The following is an 18,260-nucleotide window of genomic DNA, read 5'->3' as shown; positions in this document are numbered from 1 at the left end:
TTTGGCAGTTAATTGTACAATAATAAACAGTTTTCCGCCTGTCACGAAAATGACTGGTTTATTCTCTTCAGAAAAGCACAGTTGTCAGACATCTGATATCGATGCACTTACGTTGTTTGTTCCAAGTTTGATTTCATCTGTTTGCCCTTGAGGACGAAACGTCGCAGTGTACCGAGGACACCCGCTTTACGAGGAGAGAAAAAAGAAAAACAGGCGGAGGCATAAAGAGCAGGGGTATGTGTTTTCGTCCTTGGACGCTGCATGATGTGATACTACAGTCATTTTTCCTATTCATACTCTGCATACGGTTCCCAGGGTCTTCATAGCAAAGATCATCAATATATAAAATACAGACTTTAGTCTTATTGCGGTGAAATACGTATGGATTAGATCAACAGATCTTGTGTTTTTAGTGTTCATGATTTTCTTGGGGTATAGTATTAATCTTCGCAGACACAAAATCATCGTAAATTATACACATACGAGAATCGCAGGAACTCTACACAAATTAATTTGCATGTAGTAGTCTATTATATATGCATTAGCACCTATTTGACCATTGCATGACATCGTTTATTGCTCCCTGCTAAATGTAATGGTGCATGTTCCTCCATTTTAAATACAAGTTGACCAGAAAACTAAAGGTTTCGAATGCCTAGTCTTGGTAGCCAAACCATTCTTTTTGCTAGTTGAACAGCGCCTCCTGGAGGACGCTCAAAACGAAAGTAAACACTTCGGTTTAAAGAAGTACAGAACAAATAGATGTTTAAAAATCACCAATAGCAAATTGTTTTAACTATCAAATTTAACATGCAAACATTTTAAACCCTTAGATCAAACAAACTTAAGATTTCTGAGCATTTAGGAAGACCAGGTCTGATTTTCCAAATACCAATATACTTTATTCCAGAGTGTATGTACATGTTGTAACCTTCTGCTCAACAACCATGAAGACTCAAATTAAGCATGCACGCTGAAAAATAAATCAAATTACAGTTCTTTACAGAAGTACTCCAGGATTATCAAAAAAATTAAAATTAAACAAGACTGTGAAAATTTGTCTTTAATCTTATCCCACTCCATTACCTAAACCCACATTGCTTTTCAGCATTAAGAAACAAACAAATAATATCATACACATTCATTCAGCTAACACACGGCCAGTAATTTACACTAAAGTAGCACAATTCCACATAGGCCACAAAAAGTGGGGCGGGTGGCATGGACCTCATCCAGTTTCACACACACATTGACAAAAACAATTTAGTGCTGACTCTCTGCAGAGGCAGACCGGGACCTGCTCCGGCTTCTGCTTCTGCTCCTGCTCTGATTCCTTGGTGCCGGAGAGGGAGAACGGGAGGGAGAACGGTTGTTGGACTTCTTCTCTGGAGTGCGACTGGGAGAGCGGCTACGGGAGCGTTTGCTTCCACGCTCAGGACTGCGACTCCGACTGGGCGAACGGGAACGAGAGCTGCTCCTGCTTCGGGAACGGCTCCTGCTACGGCTGCTGATAAAAATAAAAACAAACACAATTAATTGAATGCAAAAGCGATCACTGACAGTCAAGAGTAACTTCAAGATACATACTTCCTCTTGCGATCCTCATACAACTTAAGTTTGCGTCCGTTAAGATCCGTCCCGTCCAGCTTTTCGATGGCATTCTTCATGTCACTGTGAGAAGCAAACTCAACCACCCTGGAAGACCATGTTAAATATTGTTAAATAAATGTCAGTCATATCAGTCTTTACACACAAACAATTGTGAACTTACCCCTCGTTCTTTTTGGTCCTGTGTGCATCCACAAAGGTCACTTCTCCCACTTTCCTCATTAAGTCCTTCAGATCCTGTAGGAAAAGCATGCGGCCGTTAATTCCCCAACCACTGACACGTTGAAGCTTCAGCACCCACACAAAAAAAAAACACCACATTCTGCAGCATCTGCTCTGAGAGCTCCACATATACACAACTACAGTGTGCAGTGGTGCTGTAGTGTGCACCTGTAGAAAGCTCCCTCAACAGATGTCACCTTACCGGCGGATGTTTCGAAACGACATTTGCCCAGTTATAAAACTACCAGAGCATTTTCAGCACCACAATTCTTTTAGATTGTGTGAAACGACGGGAAGCATGGGTCTGTTTGGAAGAGACGCGCCTGGGGCTCAACAAACTAGTTCTGCGAACATGTTCTCGCTTTGTGATGTAGATTTTTGCATATTCACAAACTACGGCCTGGAACCTTTCAGCAATCTGTGGAATCGTTCTCCATTTACATCTAACTCCAGATTTGAATATATCGTTTTCCATTTGAGCTCAATGACAGAACCTTCTTTACCATGTAACTATCCAGTGTAATGAGCTACTTACCGTTCCAAACCACAGAAGGCATTAGCAAAGAGCCACTTGTCCAAATAGCAAACGGAAGCAACGAAGCATTAAAACGACCTCGGACTCGACCCATCCGGCCTCCGTAAGAACGGACCCCACCAGAGAGAGAGAGGATGGGGAGGGGGCCAAAACCCTGCACCCCTCCCCGCTTCAGCACCAACAGAATAAGACCCAAACATCAGAGCGGGGGGATGGAGCAGATCTGACATCACAGACCCTCCAGAGAGCGGCTACCCAGCTCCTCTAAGGCTATCCTGTTCTACGGCTCTTTCTGGCGCTACGGACCCAGCCAAGACTTAGACCAGCAGACACTGCGTGTCGGGTGAGGCACCAGAGGGACACTACTCAGAACACAACCAGGTGAGGGCGCTATGCACCTCGCAGGCTGTGCATGCAACTCCAATTAAAGAATACCAGAGCACAGCTGTTAAAGAAAAGGTTTGAAAAACATGGTCTGGGTTAGAGAACCTTTTAACATTAAAAGCAATCATTTCACTTAAGCAAGGTTTGGCTGAGGTGAAGAGGAAATTGTATTTCCAGGTTACTCAAAGTAACATTGAATGAGTGTTTAACAGTTACTAAGTAAACAAAAGGTGGTGGTGTTGTACTGCTGTCAAAGTAAAAAGAAATAAAGGTAAGACTCTACAACAGCAGGCTTCTGCACTGCTGGTTTCTGCTTCTGTTAGCACACAGGGGAGCTCACCTGCCAACTGATACGCGAAGACAGATTCTCCACAATGATTCTGTGCTCCGTGCGCACTGGTGGGCCATACCTGGTAAAACATTAGGGGTTTACTCTTTAGGACCATTATCATTTATTTAACTAGTCTTGTTCGGTATAAAACAAAAACCAACGGTGACATACCTGGAACCCCCACTGCGAGACTGACGATATCCACCAAAACGTGGAGAGAAGCGTCCTCCTCCCATTCCCGGGCCACCGCCTCTTCCACGGCGAGAGCGGGCATGCTCGATGGTCACCCTGGTGTTCATGGTAACATCATTTAACATCCACACTCACTAAACAAACACCTACACGTATACCAAAGACATTTTAATCAATTCGGTCTTACCTCTCACTGCATAGTTCTTTACCATTTAGCTCATAAACTGCATCATCTGCATCTCTGTAGTCGTCAAACTCCTGAAAAAACAACAGCAGGGGTCGGTGAGACACGAATATTACAAGATTTGTGAATAATACCGTGCACAAAGATCATGGCGATTCTTACCACAAAGCCAAAGCCATTCTTCAGGTTAATCTCTCGGATGCGTCCATAGCCTTTGAAGAATTTCTCCACGTCTCTTTCACGGGCATGGGGGCTCAGGCGGCCGATGAACACGCGACATCCACTCATGATTAAAGTTGAGCAAATCTGAGAATTAAATGCGAGAACGTCTTAAAATGCTCTAACGAAAATAACTTTGGCCTGCAAAGCGACTTATCGCCGCCCTGCTGGTAACACACTGGCCATCTGCTAAGATTAACCAGATACTGGATAATCATTTATAAAGTCCAAACTGTTCACGTGAATCATTAATGCGCATCCAAGAATACGATTTACAAGCGAGATTGTGTGTAAAACAATAGTTAACGTTACACATTCAACTCTCTGCCCTTAACGCGTGTGCGCGCAACATTTTTAAACCGTGCACAAATTAACGTAAAATAAACCGTTGATGTTATACTGATCTACGTTGAAAGAACATCCGTGCGTTGCGATAACTTTACCTATAACCTTGCAGTTTTAAAATATAACCAAATTTCAGACAATAATTCCCGCGTGATTGCACGGCATGGTTCAGTCGGGCGGCCTAGGCCCCGTTAACATGCGCAGAAACGTTTACTCGAAGATAAACAGTAAATATGGCAAATCTTTCCACATAATGCAATGCACAGTCGACTAATAAACTAAACTACACACAAACAAGCTATTTTAGTATATCTATTATAATTATTTCCAAACATTCGGCTTCATGCGCTCACCTCTCCTTACCGTACAAAATGGCGATGGTCTCGAGACTAGTAGACGCAGCTACGTGCGCGAGTATATATGTGGGTGACGCGCTTAAGGGGGAGGGGAAAGACGGGCTCGTGCATGTGTGAATAAACAAGTTGAAACAAATGGCGTGAGCTTTAAAACCGCGGTGTACACGTTTGTCGGTATACCGTTAAATTACATAAAATATTGATAGATATTTAGACTTTAAACATTTTCAAAATTGTTTCCCGCAGCATTTTGCTCGAGCTGGTCTGTTCCACTGAGAACCGGTACAGGACATTACGTCGCATCACGTGATTTTTTAGTCTTGTGGAACAAATCAAGAGTCACATGGGCAAAGTGATTAACAATTGTCTTTTAACTCTTTAAATAAAAACGATATGTTAAAAAGCTCTTCGGGCTCAGATAATCTCCCTTTTCAAACATACGAGGGCAATGAATATCTTCAATTTAATTTCTTGATTTGTTTTATTCTTTTAAATATCCATCACCTGTAAATGTTTGGAATTAACCACATCAAAACGAGAAATAATAACCGAGGCAAAAGGGCATCGGTGGACCATGCCTACAAAACGGGATGTCTAGTAAAAGTTATCAGTTGTGGCCTCAGCTTAGATAAAACAAGAAATAATCGAATACAAAACGGTCCAACATGTTGATAAGTACTACTTTGTGAAAATAACAGTAAATAGGCCCATATTGCAAATTCGGTTATATAAATAAGTCGCCAAAAACGCATTTCCCATTTTACTCCAGAAGTAATTAAGTAACTACTTGCAATGCCATGCTATCCTGAGAAACACAGGGAACACGAGCTTCTACACTCAAAGAGAGAAACATAAAATCGCAAAACATTACAAAATGTGTGATCTACAATTTTTGGCTGGCATTATCAATAAGATTGGTTTAATGTGAAATATCTTTAATTAAGATGTAACAGCTTCATCTGAACTTTTCACAAATCCATCTATTCTGGAATCAACAAACACTAGTACAATGCACTGAATTAATAATGCATAATTTCAGTCTAGTCCTACTTTTTCGAATATGCAATTCAATTCAGAAATATATTAGATTATCATATCACAATAGTAAAATATGTGGCAAAGGATTTCAATTTTTACATTAGGAGACGTAGGGAAATAAGTTGTATTGTTAGTGTGGTGTAGATGGACAACAGCACATTAATCTGTTCAGTCTGCTCTTGAGAAACTCAAGGCAAAAGAAACAACCATTTAATCACCCCACCAGTTAGCACCTCTGCACTCTCACTTAGGCATAGCATTTAATCACAGCAATACAGTACAGATGCTAACTTAATGTGCAGACCACACCCACACTTTCGCACCCACCCCCAGCTTCACCCTTACAATTGCCCCCTTTGTGTTCTTGACGACTGAACAAGATGCTTTTGTTTCGCTTGAGCATATCGATGGCTTACAGTAATAAGGCTGAATTTTCCAACGTGTGTGATTCCTGATTAGTATAAATCCATAAATGTATGGAAAGCACACCATAAAAACCTTGCACTATAATAGCATATAAACAGTAGAATCGAAGACAAGAAGGAAATATGACATTGCAAACAAAGACTAAAGTCAAAAGCATGGTGTCGAAAGTTTGACATCATATGAGGTTAATTTACTATCATAATCTGTCCTAATTTACTCACAAATAATGACCCATTTTGGGGAAACTAAATCTTTTTAATCTCTATGATGTTAATAATGATATTGAGGGGAAAATTTAGGAATTTGAGTTATTTTGCAGAAGGTGTGCTGTTCAATAAAGAACAACACGAAGTGAATATTGTCCCATTTCTCTGCAACATAGAAAATAATTGAATACACAGTAAAACTGCTAAATCCGGAGAAGATCCAGACATGTAATTAAAAGTCTAAAGGACTGATAGAAATGGATACAGTACCACTACTGAAAGTGTTGTAAAGAAGGTTCCTGTAGTGCTGTAAAACACCAGCAGGGGGCAGTCAACTGTGACACCCATTCACCTTCAGAAGGAACAGCTTACACGACTAAATGGCGAACACAGTTTTAAAACCATATTAAAAATCAAATAGTTCTAAAACTTCAGATATTCAAAAGTACAATTACAAGTTGTTTTTAAATCCCTGGTGGCTCCAAGAAAAATGACTTTGATTTCCCCATAGACAAGGTCCAGTTTATCCTGTCCAATAGGAGGCGCTGTAGCAGCAGGATCAGCAGTCATTATGTGTGATCATATAAGTGTAATGCTGTGTGTATATTCATAAAAAATTGTTTGCAAGGTCACACACGTGTGTGTCTGCAGTTGTGTGATGTTCCAGGCTGTCCAGCCTCTGAGGGTTCATCGTCACTGGACTCGTGTAAGTGTGAGTGTGTGTTCTCTTTCCGAAGGCCCATGCTGATGTGACTCTGAAGAGCAGCGGGCGTGAGCCACTCTTTGGGTAGACAACTCTGGAGGAACGGAATACAGGAGCTTAAATATGCCAAACGATTCACCCAGCGGGGGATCTCTTTACCACACAGCAACTACAGAGAGAGAGAGAGAAAATGTATAGAAGAAAGATTAACTGATCATGTTATGTACACTGTACACGATTGTGGGATAGAATGAAGAAAGACCTTTATACTGTTAATGCCTTGCTCTGCCAACTGAGGAATACTGGTCTGCCAATATACGTGTAAAAGACAAAGATCAAACATGGGAGAAAACTGACCTCTGAAAGCGAGGAAGAGAAGTGGTTGCAGTTTTTGTGCATCAGGTGATAGGCGTTTCCCTTGAACTCCTTCCCCAACTCCTCCATTATCTTATCAATGTCCTCCTCTGCGAAGTCTGTCGTACCTAGAGCTATAGCCTCTCTGTAGAGGAGACAGGACAGACACGTAAGGGTCATTTTAATTGGCCATATGTGTCTATTTGCATTTGTATGCATGTGTAAAGCTCACTTGAATTTGAAAGTCTCGCCCAGTTCTGAGGCACTTCCAGGACTGATCTCGAAAATGCCACTGAAAGGGTATGGATGACCCCCATATGCAAACTCTAAAAGGAAGAAACGGCAGCCATTAAAATATAGTTTGTGTGTATTACAGTATGTCAGGCAGCTTTTGCTTTGCAAACCAAGACCAAGTGTGTTAAGACCAAAACCAAGACTGTGAAAGGTTGATACCAAGACAAAATAAATAAAGAAGTTATTCTTGATCATTAATTCAATTTTATTTATATAGCGCTTTTCACAATGTGCATTGTTCCAAAGCAGCATTACAGGAGACAATAACAAAAACTGAAAAACACAAAGAAGGTCAAACACAGCACAGTACATGGTGTTTATACAACAAGCAAGATTATTCTAGTAAATAATATCCAATAGGGTCAGTCTCCCGGTGGTTTGTTGAGCATATTATGCAGTAAGTGAAGGCTTGGCTGAAAAGATGTGCCTTTAATCTAGATTTAAATATTGTCGGGAAGGCTATTCCAGAGTTTAGGTGCTACGTATGAGAAAGTTCAACCCCTTTGGTGGATTTAGTTATTCTAGGTGTTATCAAAAGTCCAGAGTTTTGAGATCTTAGAGAGCGCGATAGGTTGTGTGATAGAAGCTCTGTTAGTAGGTGGGCCTAAACCGTTTAAGGCTTTATAAGTAATTAAAAGCACTTTAAAGTCAATACGATACTTAATGGGTAGCCAGTCAAGGGTTGATAACATTGGGGTTATGTGATCACATTTACTGGACCTAGTTAGAATTTTGGAAGCTGCTTTCTGAACTAACTGTAGTTTGTTTATCAAATATTTCGTAATTTGGCAACATTTCTAAGGTGGAAGAAGGCTGTTTTTGTGACATCTGAGATGTGATTTCAAAATGACAGGTCGCTGTATAATATAACGCCTAGGTCCTTAACTGTAGTTTAACAGTGCAGCCCTTAATTTGCAGGTTATAATCTTGTCAAACCTTTCTGCGTCTGTGTCTTTGGTCCGATAAGTAATCTTTTAAATTAGAATAAAACTGAAATAAGGAACTTACAAGTCATCCAATGTTTTATATCTTCGATGCACTCTGCCAGTTTGGATAGCCTGAAGGAATGATCTGGTCTTGATGAGATGTATAGCGGAGTGTTATCTGCCTATCAGTGGAAGCTAATTCCATGTTTTCTAATAATGTTTCCACGGGACAGCATGTATATGGAGAATAGGAAAGGGTCCTAAAACCGATCCCTGAGGAAACCATTATTTACTTGCATTAGATTTGATTTACTTGCATTAGATTTGATTCCCCATTTAAATGGACAAATTGATGTCTGTCTGATAAGTAAGATCTGAAGCCTGTCCCTGAATAATTGTGTTTGCGATCTAAAAGTATGTTATGGTCTACAGAATCGAACCCAGCAGTCAAAGTCAAGCAGGACTAGGAGTGAGATGTAACCTTTGATGCTATAAGCAGGTTGTTTGTAATTTTAACGATTGCAGTATCAGTACTATGATGCAGTCTAATGCCTGACCGAAATATTTCGTGTGTAATTTTTTGTAAGAAAGAGCACAGCTGAGTAGACACTACTTTTTCTAGTATGTTAGACTGGTGGGAGATTAGAAATCTGTCTATAGTTTTCTAGTTCATTGGGGTCTAAATTTGGTTTCTTGATAAGAGGCTTAATGACAGGGTCCTAGGACATGGCCTAGATTAATTGACGATGATAATCATTATAAGTTATTGATTGCCTTTGAAATGGTAAGCCGCTTTGGATAAAAGCGTCTGCTAAATGTAAGTGTATCAGTCACAGTAATTATGTTAACAAATAAATCAGAGTGGCACTACTGCTGTTGTGGTATAAAATTCGGAGTCGTTCCAGTCTGAGATCAAGTACAAATGCAGTCAAATGAGCCTATTGTGCAATCTCTGAGCCTATAGTGTATCTGTGAAACATGGATGTTTTTTATTGCTATATAACACATATTAACAACATAAGAGAATTACAGCATTACCTACAAATGTATTCAGTACACAAAGTATTTGAAGAATATATACAAAAAAATATGAACAACATAAATACAGCCAGAGGATGAAACAAATGAGCTTTATATCTGTTGGGAGAACACAAGGAATGCTGAATGCACAATATGTGTCTGCCAGTCACTGACCTGATGTTTCCAATATATGTAAATAACATTATTAACATTATAATATTATATCCCTTTATTCTGCTGCTTAAATGTATATTTTGCGTTTGTAAATATTTGTTTAAACAATACTCTTTTTCAGTTTTTATATATTTACATATATTATAAACTACTTTAAGTTGCACTACATACATCACACTTTACTATAATTATCTTTCTTTTCAATTGTATACATACTTGCACTACGAATGTACATTTTGTCATGCCAATAAAGCACACTTAAATTGAAAAATTAAAACAGGGATGATTGTGCATGTTCTTGGTCACTTTATGACAGTTTACAGGCCCTACTGAGTAGCCACACAATCTTTCTTCATTTGTTATGTTCCGTCACTGAATGCACGGCACTCTACTTGCCATCTACATTTTTACATTTACATTTTTTCATTTGGCAGACAAGTAGTTTTTACAGTGACACATTACTGCAGAGCAATCAGGGGTAAGGTGCCCATCATCATACCTCTGCCGTAGATCTCAATTCCTGAGTGGAAGACCCCAATACCCAGAGTTGACGTGTATTCATTTATCCAGTACTAAATGAGAAAGAAAGATAAAAAATGATGATACAATATTTATTGTTGCATTATAGCTGACATTATTTAAAGGTAGATGACATTTATTATATGTACACAATTATTTCAAGTATACTTGACAGATCTTTACATCCCTGTTTGATGTGTGTACAGTATATAAGAACACTTTACCAGATGTAAACTCTGGTCCAGAAGCATGGTTTCATTTGTCTTATTTCGTGTTTTATTATAGTTATTTCTTTAATGTTTTGATTATGTTATAAGCAATTTCTGTTGGTTGTATTTTGTTCAATCATTTGTGTGTACAAAATCGGAAACACAAAGTTCTTCTGGACCAGCGTTGGATCACCGTTGTTTACGTTTTCCAAAGTGGTCTAGGTAAGAGACCTTTAAGTGGGCATTAAAAATGAGACAATAATGCAAACACACATCCACAGGGCTTTATATGTACTCTCAGAATATCAAGTAGAAGCATCTAAGTAGCAGAAGTAGACCACGGTTTACCTTGTGATACTATTGTTTTATCTGAAGTGTAAAGAAACCGTGAGTTTCATTTGTAATTTTTGCACAAAACTGATATACACATCAAAGCTGAAATGCCACTTTACACCTACTCAACTTTAAAGTGGAATGGAGAGTGAATAGCAAGAATGAGTGTCTGTGGCCAAAAAAAAGGCGCACCATCTGCCCTTCAGGAATAAAATAACACGAATTAGTGTACACAGACTAATACATTCACGCCTCTTCGTACACTAGGGTTTAATGTGGAGTGTATCTGGGTGTATTATTAGGGAGTTTCTAAAAACAGTTTCTACCCAACAAGCACCTAAATGTGAAATCATGAGTTTTTATTTCTTACTAAAGAGTGTACTAGAAGAAGAGTCATGCCATAAACCATGCTCTTAAGAGTAGATTTGGGTGTCTGTCCTGTCCCCTTATAGCCCTCTCTATAAACCTCTCTTGCAGCAATGCATCATGGGACATTAACCAGAATTAACAGCTGTTCACATGGCCCTCTCGGAGTTCTAAACATCAGCTCAAATCCATTTTCACCGGGCCATCACCCAGATATGGTTTTCATATTGCTTAATCTCAGCATTGTTTTACATGTTTGACACGAGAGGACCGGGGGTGTTGGTAAAGTAGGCTTTAAATGGTTAAAAAAACACGATGAAAGAGTCGCTGAGCTTACCATGTCATACACGTTGAGGATAACGGGTTCATTTGCCATCATGTGATCCTGAGAAATCCCTTAAAATAAAGCGCCTTTAATCCCTTGAAATAACGGGCGTTTATTGCTCCCGAGACAGCTGCCCCTCGCGCACCCTAGCACCAGATCAGCGCTACGGCAGTTTCCGATCCAGAACGTGTTGGTGAAAATACAGTAAACCGGAGCAAAGAACAACATGAATCATCCGCTCCTGTCATTTTCTAATGAAAGAGTCATTTAGTAAGACGTTATGTCCTGGTTTGCTGGTCTACACGGGTCACTAGAGGAGGAATTAGGGTGGAAGAGGTAGACACGGAAGGCAACAGGGCATCAGTTTCCATTTATGGTCAATCTGGTGAAAGAAAACAGGCACTTGTGGCCCCCGGATGCAAATGTGCTCAGTCTCCGGTACTGAAATTATGACAGGCACCGAATATTGTTTCTTCATATGTGGTTTGACAGTCCTTAAAGGGCTCTCGGATGCTGCCTGTCATTCAAATCCGCACCGATTCGAGGAACCCGAATTCCCGTTATGATGACCGACATTCCATATATACAGTCACTGTAATGAAGCGCGCGTTCTCGTGTACATCCGTTGCACGGATCTCGCCGGTCGGCCGAGCGCAGGGGTCGCAGCTGATATTACCGGAGCTTGGTGCAGTCCCGAGCGCAACAGCCATCAGCGCCGCAGTCCTGAGATTTATCCTCATCGAGGCGCGCCGAGATGGGATGCTCTACGGTTTCTCCGCGCAGGAGTAAAATACCTTAACACGGCTCACGGTAAAGAGAATGTCATCACCGTGCCGTGAGCGTGATCCAGGCGAGGTTTGTGTGCTCTTGAATCACCGGTGCGTGAATTTATTACATCATCGTGGGCTGGACGCAGCGCGATCCCATCATCCCCCTCTATCCGCGCTGAGCGTTATAACGGGCGAGGGGGATGCGTTATTTCAGGGTGGGGAATGTGATAAACAGCATTCTTCGCTCTTAAATGATCAACTTTGGGTGTCTTGATGCCATGCAGACATTATTTCACATACTACAGGGGCTAGATATCACACAGGTCACACTGATATATCCTTTAGCAACTGTAAGATTTTTAGTCCGTTTTTTTGGTACTGATGTAAATGTATGTGTCAATCATCTGAGCTGCATCACTCCCCGATGGCTGTATTGGTGAAAAAGCATAAGGAAGAGAGGGGAGGAAGGCAAAGAGAGCTTTAATGGTATAACTCTCTGTGAAATCTATAAAAATTGTGATGCTGTCAGTCCTTTTCTATGTTCAATATTAATCACAGATGACTGATTGTGAGGAAAATTGCAGAGTTGGACTGTACTCAATCTAGTATCCACTTTCTGTTACGCATGCATTACCGATCTTCAGAAATCTCATGCATTTGAGTACAATAACATTTTAGTGTATATGAGTATGCATTTTTGTTTACATTAAAGTGTTGTTCCACAGACAGGCTGAAAAAATCAGGTGGTGCAAAATTGGACACCTTGCTCATAAGCACAAATGCCATAACGTACTATTATTTCTACAACACACGTGATTTACTTTTAGTGGTGCAGCAATTGTTTCTTACAACCTTTTTGTAAGCAACAAATAGTTTATTTCAAACAACCACATTTTTTAACCATAAGGACGCCACCATCATTGCTGATTCTATCCCAACCGTGTGATTTAGTGCAATGTACATTCCACAGACAGGAAGTGCATTATCTGCATTATCTCTCTTCTCCCCCCTGCATCTTAAGTGCATTCAAACACTGCTGCTTGAGTGTATTGATTTCTGAGATCTAACACACACTCAGTAGTACACACAATAACATAGACTCTGAAACATGCACATCCCGATACTCATTTGCCAGCATGATTTCACTACCAGCCAGAGAGCATTTAGATAGACAAGCAGCAGTTCATCTACTTAGCCAGCACGTTATCCTAAATATCTGACTTATATATCCATGAGCACATAAATATTTGTGAAAGCTAAATTTTTCCTTTACATTTTTCTTAACATTTAAAAAAATCGAAGGTCTAAACATTACTAATTTAGAGTCATGTGTTATGCATCATAAATTAAAGAAGCATCTTTTATATATGAAATTTGCTGCGTGTGGTCAGTACTATTGTGTTTTTATGACATATAAGACCAGTATAATAGATCAGATATGAAAATGATCCAAAGTATGTGATTTTTTTCTCTCTTCTGAGTTTAGCTTCGTGAAATCCTGTAGGGGGAAGTAGAGGACAGTTAAGGATCAGGGCAATGATATACATGGCCTGACCATCACTAGCCTGAAGGTAAACAAATCGCTCTATAAAGCTGCAGTTACGTCCCAGTCCCCAAAAAGTTCAGCCTCCGCTGACTACAGCAAAGAAAAAGTTATATGGTAACCTAAACTGGATCTGGTGATACTTTGCAAAACATGGTCACATTCATTAAGCTTTCACCATTTGGATTGCATTTTCTTTCATTATTTTTTTGAGGACGAAGCTCACGTTAAAAGTGGATTATTTTGTCAGGATTGCATTTTCTTTCTCAAATAATGGCAATTGGCACCTTGAACTATTGCTCAGTCTTCCAACCATATTCTCTTAAACATCATGTCCTCACGATCTTGTCATTTTAAATCTGAATGACTTTCTTTTCGCAGAACACAAAAGATGATATTTTAAAGAATGCTATGAAACCAAACAGCGACGGTACTCAATGACTTGCAAGTTGTTTAAAGTTTGTATCACATACATTTTATTTCACACTGAACTAGTTTGACCAAACTATTCTGTTTTTAAAGTCTTTGAGATTGCTTAAATGCAAATGAAGAGGCACGACATGATTCATTGCATAGTTCTTTGATGACATCAATAAAATTCATTACATCACCTACAGCATCTAGTTACTTACAGTTAAAGTCAACATCAGCTCAAACCTTCTCTCAACATATTTTTATTCAATGCATAACGCATGTGAATCCAACATTGTTTAATAGTGATTTGTGAATGATGAGCATTTCATGAATATAGATTGGCTTTATAAACAGAGATCTGCAGAACCAGCATGATAACACAAATACACACTTGTGTCAGTTAATGAATATATACTACAAGCAAGCACAGAGGTAAAGCCCCTAACAAAGCAATTACCTGGAGACAGGGGGCATCACAGAGACGTGGCAAGGCAAGAACACGTTCAGATTGATGGAGGTTTATGGCTCCAAAAACATTAGTGTGCGAGATACAATATCAAGACGAGACCATTCTAGAAACAAAAGCCATTTTCAATATCAACAAATAATCATATTCTCATTTAGATTGTGAATTCAAACAAGAGCCACATTTGGTTTTTTCTCTAAGGATACGCAGCACATCCAGGGCCAAGCGCTGCTGACAAAAACAAACTCAACAATCCCGCCTCCCACAGTCACACAATACATACTACACGTCTGAACGTGGATGTGTGAGTGAGAAACTAACCCACATCATGCATTACTTCATCCCTTTCAAACATACTCTTGTACAAGCGGACACCTGAGAGGATCTTAGACGGTCTAATAGTACACCACATGCTCATGCCAGTCCTCAGGAGTGGCTGGATGCATACGATGGGAAAAAAGACTCTTCCCAGAAGTACAGCTCCACCTTGGTCTCAATCTGCCACCTTTTGTCTCTCTTTCAGTCAAGATTATCATTTCAGATGCTGTTGATCCCAACACCGTGCTTCCCTAAAACAATGATCTAATTTCACAATGCAATGTCATCTAACTGATACAGAACGGTGGGGATTCTGGGTAAATGATTAACACCAAACCAAATGAACATGCGTAGCTAGCTGTCATCATAGCAATGGTATAAAAATTAAAGAAAGTCTGCATGTGGACTTCTGCTTTTATTTACAGGGTTTTCATTTGCGCTCCCTGTCAAGTCTGGGGCCGTAAGCAGAAGGTACAAAGTCTTTAAAGTCTGTAAAATGTGATGGGTTAAAAGGGGCTCCGTGGCCCTCTGAACCGTTTGTAAGCGATGAAACCTATAACCGCTGCTAGTGCTGCTGAGGCGAAGAAAGTGATCATTGTCTGTGTGTTGAAAGAAGGTGAAGAATCGCTGTCACTCTGAGAGTGAAAGGGGCCGTTCTGTTGGGAGAGACACTAAAAACAAATAACAGAAGATCAGGGTTAGTAGATCTATTCATTTATTATTTGAGCTAAACTCTTCATTATTTACATTCTGATCACATTTAAATTCATTGGTACTACTTACTCGTTGCTGTACACAGAGCTGCACATCTTCCCCTGCAGCCCGAAACAGCTCCACCGCTGCACTATGGGATAAATTCTCCAACTTCAGCCCGTTTACCTTTACAAAACAACCAGGAACACATCAATCATGAAGAGGAATGTTAAAACCTTCACCTTCTTTGAATTTAGTAGACAGACGTTTGAGGCGAAGTACTTAACAAAACCAAATGTACCTAGCTGTCACTAAAAAAAATTAAATAAAACTCAAAACTGTCACAACAATGAACACCTGACCAACACATTTATGTTACAATTATATGTGGTGTTCATTGTAGGCAGGATTAATACAATTATTTTGAACATCATGAGATAAAATGGCTAATTACTATTGGTTTTAAACAAAAAGTAAGGATTCAGGGAACTGTCCCTGATCATTTTATGCTTTGGAACACTCAAAAAGTTTAATGAAGAATACAATCACTATATTGAACCCAACCATAATGCGACAAAGAATGCATGCATTAAATACTGTGTGTACAAAAAATGGTTCATGTAAATATATAGCTCAAAGATAAAAATACTGACATAATTTATTCATCTTCACATTAAAACCTGTATTTGATTCTTCTGTACAACACAAAAGAAGATATTTTGAGAAATGTCTAAGTGCTTGTGTGTCTATACAAAGGAAACCAATAAAACCAATATTGTTTGGTTACCAACGTTCTTAGAATATTTTCTTTTTCTTCATAAAGGTTTGAAATGACATGAAAATGAGTAAATGATAAAAAATTTTATCCCTTTAAGCTCTAAGTGGTCATTGCAACATAGTTAAGTTATACTAAATGCATGCTTGGTGCTAAACACCTTGCTAAAACCTTAAAAGTGGACCAAAAGCATAAAATACAATGGTACAAAAAGGAGAGCTGACCTATTTTAAACCCCTACCGGACAAATCGATAAAATCTATTCTTTTTCTGGTAATACAGTCACATAAACACAGTGTGTAATGTTAAAGCAGTAACATTATTTCAAGGGTCATAGAATGTGGTCATCCACAAAAACACAACAAGTATTGTAAACTAAACTTATCATCGCTCACATTTAGTTGTTCTGTACACTGAAGTGGCAGAGATCAAACTTTTGTAGTCGAGCATTAGTATAATTAGTACACTTTGTAAAGCACTTTGGTTTTACCGCGATAATTTTGTCTCCCTCCTGCAGACGTCCGTCATGCGCAGCCGCTCCGTTTTCTTTGATTTTTGCCACATAGATTCCACTGTCGTTCATTATATACTGCTGGTCTACACCACCTACTATATTAAACCCCAGACCTGAGAGAGACAGAAAGGACATTATGCATTACTCCTGACAGGACTACTTAAATAATTAAACTGTGCTTTGCTTAATGCGACTAAGATATACAGAGAAATATGTCTGCAGCTATAATGTTATATCAGCAAAAAGGTGAACAATCTGTAGATGTCATTTTACTTTGAGGAGATAAAATGTAATATTATTAATACAATTACACAGTTCTAGTATGTAGTGTGTTTCAGCTCCTATTTCAGTAGGAGTTCATGTTCTTTATTGGTTCCCACTAACACAACCCAAAACATCCCCAGTAGACTCACAGAGAGGAATTGGATGTGCAATTCCTAAATATATTTTAAATCCATTAGAACTGGAGACAATTTTAAACATTTCTATTGTTTAATTCTATCAGCAGGTATTACAGTAATTTTAATCACAGATCAAAGTCCATGCTGGAAAAGAGCTGCATCACAACAGCCCAGTCCAACGCTCGAGCAGAGGTCACACACACAAACATTATATAACTGTTTAATCAAAGTCAACATGCCTCAAAAATCACACTAGTGGATCAGAACCAAAGCCGTGACTCGGGAGAGCCTCCAATGACATCTTAAAGTGCAAAAGGGTCGTATAAAGGTGACTCTAATCTGGTTACGTGTGTGTCCATAATGCTGAAGGTTGTGACGTGGGCCGAACTTTCTCTTACACATCAGATAATATCCCACAAATCTGATATCGGCAAAACCCAGTAAGGCCCAGAATTCAGTTTGTATCACCGAGCCGGGCTGCCGCGGGCCGAAGCACCAACAACGAACCGAAACGCCGGGCTAAACTCTGCTCCCATAGTGCAGTAGAAATCTAAGAGAACTAAACTTACCAGCCGGACCTCTTTTCAGATTAATATCTAAAACTTTCGGGGTGCTGTGCGCCGATCCGTTCATGGTGTCCAAAAAGTTTCACTTTTATTCTGCGGTGCAAATCTCCATAAGCGTGCGGAACTCCGCTTGCTTCCTCTAGTGATACTCAAACACCCCGCTGCCACCACCGCCCCCTAGCGGACACCTCCGAAACACCTACAGCTATGAACTGATGAGACTTAGATTGATAAATATCAAGTTTCATGTTATTAGATATCCTGTTTAATGTTAATAGTATCAGTAATGAGTTCCTGGTGGGGTTTTCAATCTTTGTTTCTCAATTGACATAATTGTACTATGCACATTCTTTAAAGTTCATTATTTTCAATTGGTTGATAAAAATATGAACGATAAGGTATTTTCCCAATGCATTTTCAAACACTGAATTTTCACAATTATACTACATCTATAATTCATAGATGAAGTACATATAGATTTAAGTATGTAAGACTGTATGGCAGGAATTTGTTGAGTAATAGAAAATTGTT

General features: G+C 39.4%; 2 protein-coding genes across 3 annotated transcripts; both read right to left on the bottom strand.

Moving 5' to 3' along the window:
- Positions 1 to 875: 875 nt before the first annotated feature.
- Positions 876 to 4,680, bottom strand: srsf5a (serine and arginine rich splicing factor 5a). 2 transcript variants are annotated; one of them, XM_079473536.1, is made up of 8 exons: positions 4,374 to 4,680; positions 3,619 to 3,762; positions 3,460 to 3,530; positions 3,252 to 3,368; positions 3,090 to 3,159; positions 1,772 to 1,845; positions 1,588 to 1,695; positions 876 to 1,507 (listed from the first exon to the last, which is right to left on the bottom strand). In XM_079473536.1, exons 2-8 carry the CDS (start codon positions 3,742 to 3,744, stop codon positions 1,264 to 1,266), a joined length of 810 nt encoding a protein of 269 aa, XP_079329662.1. In that variant the 5' UTR covers positions 3,745 to 3,762; positions 4,374 to 4,680; the 3' UTR covers positions 876 to 1,263. The 2 variants fall into 2 exon arrangements, with proteins under 2 accessions (XP_079329662.1, XP_079329663.1); XM_079473537.1 differs by having other exon boundaries at positions 4,384 to 4,665.
- Positions 4,681 to 6,675: 1,995 nt separating this feature from the next.
- LOC306903972 (deubiquitinase DESI2-like) lies at positions 6,676 to 17,929 on the bottom strand (the record flags this gene model as incomplete). Its single annotated transcript, XM_079473543.1, has 7 exons — positions 17,733 to 17,929; positions 16,739 to 16,875; positions 15,564 to 15,659; positions 10,017 to 10,089; positions 7,336 to 7,429; positions 7,107 to 7,248; positions 6,676 to 6,918 (listed from the first exon to the last, which is right to left on the bottom strand). The coding sequence occupies exons 1-7, from the start codon at positions 17,794 to 17,796 to the stop codon at positions 6,676 to 6,678; spliced, it is 849 nt and encodes a 282-aa protein (XP_079329669.1). The 5' UTR covers positions 17,797 to 17,929.
- Positions 17,930 to 18,260: the final 331 nt, after the last annotated feature.

This window comes from Barbatula barbatula (genome assembly GCF_947034865.1).
Source record: "Barbatula barbatula genome assembly, chromosome: 14".
NCBI classification, from domain to species: Eukaryota; Metazoa; Chordata; class Actinopteri; order Cypriniformes; family Nemacheilidae; genus Barbatula; species Barbatula barbatula.
This window is presented reverse-complemented; position numbering and strand designations above follow the sequence as displayed.